The sequence below is a fragment of the Mobula hypostoma genome, chromosome 5 (assembly GCF_963921235.1).
Source record: "Mobula hypostoma chromosome 5, sMobHyp1.1, whole genome shotgun sequence".
Lineage (NCBI taxonomy): Eukaryota > Metazoa > Chordata > Chondrichthyes > Myliobatiformes > Myliobatidae > Mobula > Mobula hypostoma.
The window spans coordinates 16,418,724-16,430,258 of NC_086101.1; the positions used below are offsets into that span (position 1 = coordinate 16,418,724).

At 47.2% G+C, this 11,535-nt stretch overlaps 2 protein-coding genes across 2 annotated transcripts; one reads left to right on the forward strand and one right to left on the reverse strand.

Annotated features, from left to right (window-relative positions):
* The first annotated feature begins 4,487 nt into the window (after positions 1 to 4,487).
* LOC134346464 (late histone H2B.L4-like) lies at positions 4,488 to 4,902 on the forward strand. The gene has a single exon (XM_063047833.1). The coding sequence runs from the start codon at positions 4,488 to 4,490 to the stop codon at positions 4,863 to 4,865; it is 378 nt and encodes a 125-aa protein (XP_062903903.1). The 3' UTR covers positions 4,866 to 4,902.
* Positions 4,903 to 10,594: 5,692 nt separating this feature from the next.
* On the reverse strand, positions 10,595 to 11,005 carry LOC134346128 (histone H3-like). The gene has a single exon (XM_063047432.1). The coding sequence runs from the start codon at positions 11,003 to 11,005 to the stop codon at positions 10,595 to 10,597; it is 411 nt and encodes a 136-aa protein (XP_062903502.1).
* Between the last annotated feature and the right edge of the window lie 530 nt (positions 11,006 to 11,535).

The window sequence follows — 11,535 nt, forward strand, 5'->3', positions numbered from 1 at the left end:
TGGAAACAGCGGTCATTTGCTGCTTTCTTGCCCATTCTCCTAATCTGTCCTTTTGCATTCTACCTGTTTCCCCAACATTAGCTGCCCCTCCACTGATCTTCGTATCACCTGCAAACTTGGCAACAAAGCTATCTATTCCATTATCTAAATCACTTATACACAGCATAAAGAGAACTGACCCCTGTGGAACAGCCAACCAGACAAGGATCTTTTTATTTTCACTCGCTGCCTCCTACCAATTCAATGTTCTAACTATGCCAATAACCTTCCATTAATACCATGGCTCTTAACTTGGTAAGCAGCCTCGTGTGTGGTACCTTTGTCAAAGGCCTTCTGAAAGTTCAAATATACTACATCTGAGTCCCCTTTATCCTACTTGTACTCTCAAAGAATTCCAATGGTTCACCAGGCAAGATTTTCCCTTAAAGAAACGATGCTGACTTTGTCTTATCTTTCCCTGGGTCACCAAGTACTCCTTAACAATCATTAACAATTGATTCCAACAACTTCCCAACCACTGAGGTCAGGCTAACTGGTCTACAATTTTCTTTCTGCTGCCTTCCTCCTTTCTTAAAGAGAGGAGTGACATTTGCAAATTTCCAGTACTGGGGAGTCTAGCCCCCCCCCTCCTTTAGAACAGAGATGGGGAGCGATATCTTTAGCCCAATGTTGGTGAATCTGAGGAATCATTGTCACGGATAGCTGAGATGGGCAAGCCACTGGGTGGTTAGAGGCAGAGGGATAGGTTGTTGATTGATAAGGATTGGGTGGAGAATGGGGGGAACAATCAGCTATGATTTCTATGATTTAATGGTAGAGCAATCTTGGCTCACTTGTCTCTTGTATCTCATAGTTTTAAAATGGCAGCTGGGCATTAACCATCGAACCCCACTTTCACGTCAATTCATCCACACACGGTGTATAACTCTGGGACTCTGTGAGATTGGTTTAAAGTTTGCAGGATGATGGTTTCTTTAGGGCTTGTTACCCAGCCTGTTTCATTTTAGACCTTAGGAGCAGAATTGGACTATTTGGTCTGCCATTTCTGATATGTTATCCCCCTTAACCGTTTTCTTCTGCCTTCTCCCTGTAACTATTAATGCCTTAATTTATCAAGGACTTATCAACATCATCTTTAAATATACCAAATAACTTGGTCTTTACATTGCCCATGGCAATGAATTCCACAGATTCACCACCCTCTGGCAAAAGAATTTCCCCCTCATCTCCGTTGTAAAGGGATGTCCCTCTGTTCTGAGGAGGTCCCCTCTGGTCCTAGACTCTGTAGAAAATAACCTCTTCACATCCACTCTACCTAGGGTTTTCAATAATCAATAGGTTTCAGTGAAATTCCACCCTCATGCTTCTAAACGCCAGCGACTACAGACCCAGAGCCATCAAATGCTCCTCTTATGTTAACCCTCTCATTCTTGGGATGGTCTCATAAACCTCGCCTGGACCATCTTCAATGCCAGCACATCTTTTCGAAATATAGGGCTCACAATACAGAAAGTGCAGTTTGACCAGTGCCTTATAAACCCTCATCATTACATCCTTGCTTTTAGATAGATAGATATACTTTACTGATCCCGAGGGAAATTGGGTTTCGTTACAGCCGCACCAACCAAGAATAGAGCATAAATGTAGCAATACAAAAACCACAAACAATCAAACAACAATATGCAAACTATGCCAGATGGAAATATTCTAATCCTCTTGAAATAAATGCTCACATTGCATTTTCCTTCCTTACCATTGACTCAACCTGCAAGTTTGCCTTTGGGGTGTCTTGCATGAGGACTCCCAGGGCCCTTTGCACCTCTGATTTCTGACATGACAGCCCAATTCTTACACTCAGTGCCCCAAGCGACGAAGGTAAGCACACGAAATGCCTTCTTCACCGCCTTGTCTACCTGTGTTGCCACTTTCAGGGAATTATGTACTTGTACAACTTGGTGTCTCTGTTCTACGACTCTTTGCAAAAACCTGTCATTGACTGTGCATGCCCAGCCCTGGTTTAACTCTGCAAATTAAACATTACAAAATTCACATTTTAATACAGAAAGAACCAAAAAGATCTGAACCACTTCATGCTATCCCCCAATAAGAGAGAGACACTGGTGACTACAGATGCTGGAATCTGGAGCAAGAAACAATCTGCTGGAAGAACTCGAAGGGTAAGGCAGCATCTGTGAGGAAAAAAGGAATGGTTGATGTTTCAGATCAAACCCCTGCACGAGGACAGGTTTCAACTCAATCAGAATCAGTTTCAGAACTTCTATAGGTGTTTGATGGTGATTTATATTAACTGGCTGCACCATGGCCTGTTATAGAAACACCAATGTCCTTGAACAGAAGATCCTACAAAAAGTAGTGGATATGGCCCAGTCCATCTCAGGTAAAGCCCTCCCTACCATTGAGCACATCTACACTTGCCCCATCACTAAACTGTTCCCACAACCAATGGTTTCGCTTTCGAGGATTCTTCATCTCAATACTTATTGCTTGCTTCCTTATTTATTTATTTATTTTTGCCTTTTTTCCTTTGTGTTTGCACAGTTGGTTGTCTTTTACACATTGGTTGTTTGTCTGTCCTGTTGGGTGTGGTCTTTCATAGATGCTATTCTGTTTCTTGGATTTACTGAATCTCAGGGTTATATATGGTGACATACATGTACCTTAATAATAAACTTACCTTGAGCTTCAACTGTGATATGTTGTGAAATTTGTTGTTTTGTGGCAGCAAAGCAGAGCAGTACAAATAGCACAAGTGCCAGTAAGTTATTTATATATCTGAAATACGCAGTGCCAAATGAGAGCAGAAAACTTGAAGTAGTGTTCAAAGTGACGGCTCTGGGACTGTACTAACACACACAAAATGCTGGAGGACCTCAGCAGGCCAGGCCAGGCAGCACCTATCCGAAAGAGTACAGTCTATGTTTCCGGCTGAAACCCTTGACCGGGCCTGCACGAGTTGGAGTTTAGAAGAAAGGACCATACAGAAATCTGATGGTAGAGGGGAAGAAGAGGTTCCTCAGATGTTGAGTGTGCGTCTTGACACTCCTGTACCTTCCCCCTGACGGTAGTGATGAGAAGCAGGTTCTGGGTGGCGAGGGCCCTTAATGATGGATGCTGCCTTCCTGGGGCATCACTTTCTGGAGATATCCTTGACTCTGGAGAGGATCGTGCCTGTGATGGAGATGGCTGAGTTTCCAGCCCTCTGCAGCCTTTTCTGATTCTGTGCATGTTAACTCCAATCCCGTGCATTGGCGGTGCAGAACGATCTCCATGGTGCATCAGTAGAAATTTGCTAGGGTCTTTGGTGACGAACCAAATCTCCTCAAACTTCGAATGAAATTCAGCCGCTAGTGGTGTGCTTCTTCAGCTCAATGTCAGCAAATCTTTCCTCCCTTCCTCAACAGACCTGCTTAAACAGTGTTTCAGGTGTGGAGTCAAGAAAAGGAATACCACAGCTCTGTGCATACTTCCAACGCCTATATTGACCACGAGAAAATACGTCATCCAGGGCCAAGCCAGGGGAAAGTTCTCCTCCCAAAACACTCAAAAGCTTCTACAGATGTACCGTGGAGAGCATTTTGACGGGCTGCATCACTGTCTGGTATGGGGGTGGGGCGGGGGCTACTGCACAGGAACGAAAGAAGCTGCAGAGGGTCGTCAATTTAGTCGGCTCCACCTTGGGTACTAGCCTACAAAGTACGCAGAACATCTTTAGGGAGCGGTGACTCAGAAAGGCAGCATCCATCATTAAGGACCTCCAGCATCCATTATTAAGGACCTCCAGCACCCAGGGCATGCCCTTTTCTCACTGTTACCATCAGGTAGGAGGTACAGAAGCCAGGCAGGAGGTACAGGCACACACTCAGTGATTCAGGAACAGCTTCTTCCCCTCTGCCATCCGATTTCTAAATGGACATTGAACCCTTGAACACTAACTCGTTTTTCAATATACAGTATATCATTTCTGTTTATTGCACGATTTTTAATTATTCAATATAGGTATACTGTAATGGGTTTACTTGTTTATTCGTATTATTTTATTGTTTTTCTTCTATATTATGTACTGCATTGAACCGCTGCAGCTAAATTAATAAATTTGACGACACAGGCTGGTGATTATAAACCTATTCTGATTGTTAGACTGTCGTCCACGAGGGTCCAATCGGAAACCGGCGTTAACCCTACCCGTTTCTCATAGGCTGATGATGGGGGGTGTGTCTCCACCCGGAAGTCCGCGCTGATAATTCGCCGCTAATAGGCTAAAGGTCCGAATATCACGTGACCACCCGTTGGCGTTCGTTCTCTCTCTCTCTCTCTCTCAGTGGGAGTCGAACCAGAGGGACAGAGCGCCGCTCGTCACGTGGCCGCTAGCCAATGGAAAGTGAGAGCCGGCAGGTCCCTCATTAGCATAAAGAGATGTATATAAGACGGCGGGACGAGCACCGCGGCTCGAAGCGGCCTTTGCGAAGATGCCGGAGATCGCGAGTAAGGTGATTGCTAAGAAAGGTGTGAAGAAGGTGCTGTGCAGGTCGCGCCGGGAGGGAGAGAAGCGGCGGCGCCGAGTGCGCAAGGAGAGCTATAGTGTTTACGTATACCGGGTGCTAAAGCAGGTGCACCCGGACACGGGCATCTCCTCCAAGGCAATGAGCATCATGAATTCGTTCGTCAACGACGTCTTCGACCGGATAGCCTGCGAGGCGTCGCTCCTGGCGCGGTACACCCGGCGCCACACCATGTCGTCGCGGGAGATCCAGACGGCCGTGCGGCTGCTGGTGCCCGGCGAGCTGGCCAAGCACGCCGTGTCCGAGGGTACCAAGGCGGTCACCAAGTACACTAGCTCGAAGTGAGATCCCGATGTCCACCCCAGCTCCTGCCGGGGCTCCAACCAACAACGGCTCTTTTCAGGGCCAAGCCCACCTTCTCAGCTCGGAGCGCACCTACGGGGTGGGGTTTGCAGTTTTGAATCGGATTTATTTTACATAGAAAACACTAAAATATCATGAAGTTGATTATTTCGCAGGAGAAATGCAGTGATTATCGTGCAAAAAACATGCGGTGGTGTTCATGGTCCCCATTTCAGTGAACGATAGGGCACTGAGGTGTGAGGTAGAAGAGAGGGTTGTACAGAGCTTTTGGCACATTGACTTTCATAAATCAGTATTTAATACAGAAGCTGGGGTGTTATGCTGAAGTTATATAAGACGTTGGTGAGACCATATTGGATATTGCGTGCAGTGCTGGTCACCTACCTCCAGAAAAACATGTCAAGATTGAAATAATAAAGATAAATTTTAGAAGGATACTGCTGGGGCTTGAGTTACAGAGAAAGGTCGAACAGGTTAGGACTTAAATTCCCTGGTCCATCGGAGAACGAGGGGAGATTTGATAAAAGTACACAAATTATGAAGTATACTGTAGATGGGGTAAATGCAAGCAGGCTGAGGTTGAGTGAGACTAAAACTAGAGGTCATAGGTTAAAGGTGTAAGGTCAATGGCTTAAGCGGACCTGAGTGGAAACCTCTTCATAAGATACGGGAGCTGAAAGGCGATTCAGCCCATCGAGTCTACTCTACCATTCCATCATGGCTGATTTATTATTCCCCTCAACCCCATTCTCCTGCCTTCTCCCCATAATCCTTGATTAATAAAGAGATGATCAACCTCCGCTTTAAATATACCCAAAGATTTGGTCTGCACAGCTGTCCATGGCAAATTCTTCCAGATACACTTAGATAAAGAATTTTTTTCCTCATCTCTGTTCTAAATGGACATCCCTCAATACTGAGCCTGTGCCCTTAGGTCCTAGACTTCCCCCACTATAGGAAATAACCTCTTCACGTCCACTCTATCTAGACCTCTCAATATCCAATATGTTTCAATGAGGTCACCCCTCATTCTTTGAATTCCAGTGAATTCAGACCCAAAGCCATCAAACACTCCTCATATGACAAGCCATTTAACCCTGTAATCACTTTTGTGAGCTTCCTTTGGACCCGCTCCAGTTTCAGCAGGCCCTTTTGAAGATAAGGGGCCCAAACCTCCTCTCAATGCTCACAAGCGAGGCCTCACCAGTGGTTTATAAGGTCTCAACGTCACATCCTTGCTTTTTTGTTCCAGTCCTCTTGAAGTGATTGCGAAATGAAGTTGTGTGTTGCGTGCGAGTTGCATGTACTGCATTGTGCACCTTGGTCCGGAGGAATGGAATCCCGTTTGGTGGTTTGGCTGAATGACAATGAACTTGTGAAAGGAAACAGATTGAAACCTCAAGTGATCTGTTTAAGTCAGGATAAGGATGGACTGGTGGATGTGGTGTTCTTAAGGCTGTCAGCTGTGGAGTAATATGCCAGCACGGATTAGGAACAGGTTAACGGACAGAAAACAGCGTGGCTTTCAATGGATCTTTGTTAGGTTGATTGGTCTGCGATATACTGGAGATACGTACGTGGTGCCAGCGGTGTTGGCCGAGGCAGGTACCCTGGGGACATGACGATGATAGAAAATGGAGGCTGTGCAGCATGGAAGATTAGATTGGTTTTAGATTCAGTTAAAAGACCGTCACAATATCATGGGCTGCAGGCCCTGCACTGTATTGTAATGTACTGTATCGGGATCAGCATCTGGGACATAAACATATCAATAAATTGGCTGAGGGAAGCCAAGAAGCTCAGAGACCTCGGCCTTCACCCTGCCTTGTGTAGCTGGATCCTGGACTTCCTGTCAGATCGCCGGCAGTTGGTACGAGTGGACTCCCTCACCTCTGCCCCTCTGACCCTCAATGCAGGAGCCATCCAGGGCCGTGTTCTAAGCCCCCTCCATTACTCTCTGTATACCCATGACCGTGTCATCACCCACAGCTGTAATCTGCTTATTAAATTTACAGATAATACTACATTGATTAGCCCAATATCAAATAATAGTGAGGCAGTCAACAGAGAAGTCATCACCCTGACACAGTGGGGTCAAGAAAACAACCTCTCCTCTCCCGTACTGTCACAAAAACAAAGGAGCTGGTTGTGGACTACAGGAGGAATGGAGACGGGCTAACCCCTATTGACATCAATGGATGTGGGTTTGAGGGTGAACAGCTTTAAATTCCTTGGCATAAACATCACCGAGGACGTCACTGGGTCTGTACATACAGGCTATGTGGTGAAAAAGGGACAACAGCGCCTTTCTCACCTCAGATAGTTCAAGAAGTTTGGTATGAGTACCCAGATCCTAAGAACTTTCTACAGGGGCACAATTGAGAGCATCCTGACTGGCTGCATCACTGCCTGGTATGGGAACTGCCCCTCCCTTAATCGCAGGACTCTGCAGAGAGCGGTGCGGACAGCCCAGCGCAACTGTAGATGTGAACTTCCCACTATTCAGGACATTTACAAAGGCAGGTGTGTAAAAAGGGCCCGTAGGATCATTGGGAACCAAGTCACCCCAACCACAATCTATTCCAGCTGCTACCATCCGGGAAATGGAACCACAGCATAAAAGCCAGGACCAACAGGCTCCGGGACAGCTTCTTCCACCAGGCTATCAGACTGATTAATTCATGTTGATACAACTGTATTTCTATGTTATATTGACTGTCCTGTTGTACATAATATTTATTATAAATTACTATAAATTGCACATTGCACATTTAAACGGAGACATAACGTAAAGGTTTTTACTCCTCATGTATGTGAAGGATGTAAGAAATAAAGTCAATTCATTTAAATATGTCATAAAGAAAAGATCCTTTTTATTTTCTTTTAAAGATTAGCTTTATTTATCACATGTACGTTGGAACGTGGAAACATACAGTGAAATGTATCACTTGTGTCAATGACCAACACGGTCCGAGGATGTGCTGGGGGCAGCCCGCAAGTCGCACCCTGTTTCCGGTGCCAGAATAGTGAACCTGCAACCTACTGACCCCACAACGTGTACACCTTTGGGATGTGTGAGGAAACCTGGAGCAAACCCAGGGTGGTCACGGAGAGAACGTAGCAGCTTCTTACAGGCAGTGGCAGGAATTGAACCCCCAGACTCCGGCACCCCAAGCACTACATTTCAGTCCCGCCCACCCCACTCCCGTGCCATCGTTTTCCCAGGTCTGCAGATGGTATAAAACGTCAGTGGGGTTCCCGGCAGAAGTAGAGGCTTCCAGGAGATGTTAAGAAGGAGTAGGTGAGAATGCGGTAGACATTGCAAAATACCAATCACCCATCCATGATGCACAAGGTAGATTTACAGATTGTTTTGTGGTTAGGAAATCCTTAGATGCTGCCTGATCTGCTGAGTTCTTCCAGTATTCTGTGTGTTGCTCTAGGTAACATGCAGATGGAAGAGGCAATCAGGAAGGCAACTAAAACAACAGGAATTCTGCAGATGCTGGAAATTCAAGCAACACACATCAAAGTTGCTGGTGAATGCAGCAGGCCAAGCAGCATCTTGCTGCTTGGCCTGCTGCGTTCACCAGCAACTTTGATGTGTGTTGCAGGAAGGCAACTGGTAGTTTTAGTCTAGAACACACAGAGAGACCCATCAGATCACACTGGCCATGGTAACTAATCCCGTCTGCTGTATGTGTTCTCCATTCATCCAACCCCCACCTGTTCAGGTGATTAGATGTTGTATCTCCTTCCATCTCTTCCCTTGGCAGCACTTCCCAGGCACCTAATCTATGGGAGAAAAAAAACTCTTACCTTCCTAATCTCCTTTAAACTTGCTGTAATGCTCTTCAATAAGATAATACCAACTGTAATACTCTTCAATAAGATAAATAGCAGCTAGAAATAAGATGAGCAAGCAGCTGGTTTGAGTTGTTACCGCATTATATAGAGTATTGCGGAAGATCTGGACTGTTGTGTAGTTTCAGCCCCTGTACCTACAGGACCTCCAGTGCCTGACAACTACACCTATGAGAAGTGCATCCAGCTCCTAACTCTCCGTGTTAAGGAGGCGGAGCTGTAATTGGATGAACTCTGGATACAAGTTATAAGAAAGAATGAATAGGTTAGGACGTTATTCATAGATACATAGAAAACGTACAGCACAACACAGGCCCTTCGGCCCACAAAATTGTGCTGAACATGTCCCTACCTTAGAAATTACTAGCCTTACCCATAGCCCCTATTTTTCTAAGCTCCATGTACCTTTCCAAAAGTCTCTTAAAAGATCCTATCGTTTCCGCCTCCGCCACCGTTGCCGGCAGCCCATTCCACGCACTCACCACTCTCTGAGTAAAAAACTTACCCCTGACATCTCCTCTGTACTTACTCCCCAGCACCTTAAACCTGTGTCCTCTTGTGGCAACCATTTCAGCCCTGGGAAAAAGCCTCTGACTATCCACACAATCAATGCCTCTCATCATCTTATACACCTCTATCAGGTCACCTCTCATCCTCCGTCGCTCCAAGGAGAAAAAGCCAAGTTCCCTCAACCTGTTTTCATAAGGCATGTTCCCCAAATCCAGGCAACATCCTTGTAAATCTCCTCTGCACCCTTTCTATGGTTTCCACATCCTTTCTGTAGTGAGGCGACCAGAACTGAGCACAGTACTCCAAGTGGGGTCTGACCAGGGTACAATATAGCTGCAACATTTCCTCTCGGCTCCTAAATTCAATTCCATGATTGATGAAGGCCAATACACCGTACGCCTTCTTAACCACAGAGTCAACCTGCGCGGCTGCTTTGAGCATCCTATGGACTCGGACCCCAAGATCCTTCTGATCCTCCACACTGCCAAGAGTCTTGCCATTAATACTATATTCTGCCATTATATCTGACCTACCAAAATGAACTCCATCTGCCACTTCTCAGCCCAGTTTTCATCCTATCAATGTCCCGCTGTAACCTCTGACAGCACTCCACATTATCCACAACACCTCTAACATTTGTGTCATCAGCAAACTTACTAACCCATCCCTCCACTTCCTCATCCAGGTCATTTATAAAAATCACGAAGAAAAGAGGTCCCAGAACAGATCCCTGAGGCACACCACTGGTGAACGACCTCCACACAGAATATGACCCGTCTGCAACCACTCTTAGCCTTCTGTGGGCAAGCCACTCCTTGGAATGTAGAAGATTGGGGGGGGGGGGGGTTGGTGATGGAAGAGAAGAGATTTCATAGAAGCAGCCAAAATTGTGAGGGGTATAGACAGAGCAAACATGCTTTTTGCACGGAGGGTGGTTAGAATTATAAGGTCATGGGTTAAGGGTGAAGTGTTTAAGAGGAACTTCACTCAGAGGGTTCCCATGCAGGTGGGTTGGACTAGGCATTTAAATGGTTCAGCGCAGACTATCTGTCCAGGGGCCTGTTTCTGTGCTGTACTGACTACAGTTGTCATACAGAGCAAAAGTAACCAAGAACACGTTTTGTTTTTGGGGCATTTTTGCCGCATAAAGATTGAGCACAATATTGTCTATAATTAAGCAACCAGTGCAGGTTGTTTCCCTATTTTTCACTTTGTGAGAACACATTAGACTTGAAGTGATTGACTGGGATCTGGGCTGGATGGCTGCAGCTATTTTGTGTTGGTTGATGGCTCTGAAAAGAGCCGTTGTGTAGATGCCGGGGCTTCAAGCTCCAGGCTCAGGCACGCTCGCCACGGATGCGCCGCGCCAGGTACACGTCCTTCGGCATAACGGTAACCCGCTTGGCGTGAATGGCGCACATGTTAGTGTCCTCAAAGAGCCCCACCACGTAAGCCTCGCCCGCCTCCTGCAGCGCCATCACGGCCGAGCTCTGGAAGCGGAGGTCGGTCTTAAAGTCCTGGGCGATCTCGCGAACCAGGCGCTGGAAGGGCAGCTTGCGAATCAGCAGCTCAGTCGACTTCTGGTAGCGCCGGATCTCCCTCAGCGCCACCGTGCCCGGACGATACCGGTGCGGCTTCTTGACGCCCCCCGTGGCCGGAGCGCTCTTGCGGGCCGCCTTGGTCGCCAGCTGCTTGCGGGGAGCCTTGCCGCCCGTGGATTTCCGCGCTGTCTGCTTGGTCCTCGCCATCCTCCTCGCCGCTTCTCACCGAGTCAAATGAGCCGACGGCCGGCCGCCGCGCCTTTTATACCCCGCGGAGCAGGGGCGCCACACCCCATTGGATGCACGTGCCGCCGCCGATTGGTCGCCTTCCCCGCCGCGCGCACGGGCCAGCAAAACAACCAATCGGTGCTGGTGTGAATGGCGATCCGCGGATCGGACGGAGCGGATTGGCTCTTTCGCCGCACTCCCATCGCATGATCGAGCAGCTTCGGACGGGAATGCTTTCCATTTCCCACAAACTCGCGCTCAGTTCTCTCCCTTTACTTTGCTGCCTGGGCGTCCCGCATTAGGCAGCGGTAGAAACCACTTGAACATAATATCACCGGCATATTAACATCAGCGCATGATAAATTAAATAGCTGGTCTCCTTCCCATTGAAGATCGCCCGCCTCAGCGCCATTTGCTGCCTGGTTCTTTGTGCCGCACTGCCATTGGAGCATTTCTCAATCCGGAATCTTGTGCTCTGTTTCAATTTCCTCATCCACCCACCCCGACGA

What these genes read in the sequence shown, in the direction of transcription:
- LOC134346128 (XM_063047432.1), bottom strand. Translation starts at nt 11,005, where the DNA reads ATGGCGAGGACCAAGCAGACAGCGCGGAAATCCACGGGCGGCAAGGCT.
- LOC134346464 (XM_063047833.1), top strand. Translation starts at nt 4,488, where the DNA reads ATGCCGGAGATCGCGAGTAAGGTGATTGCTAAGAAAGGTGTGAAGAAG.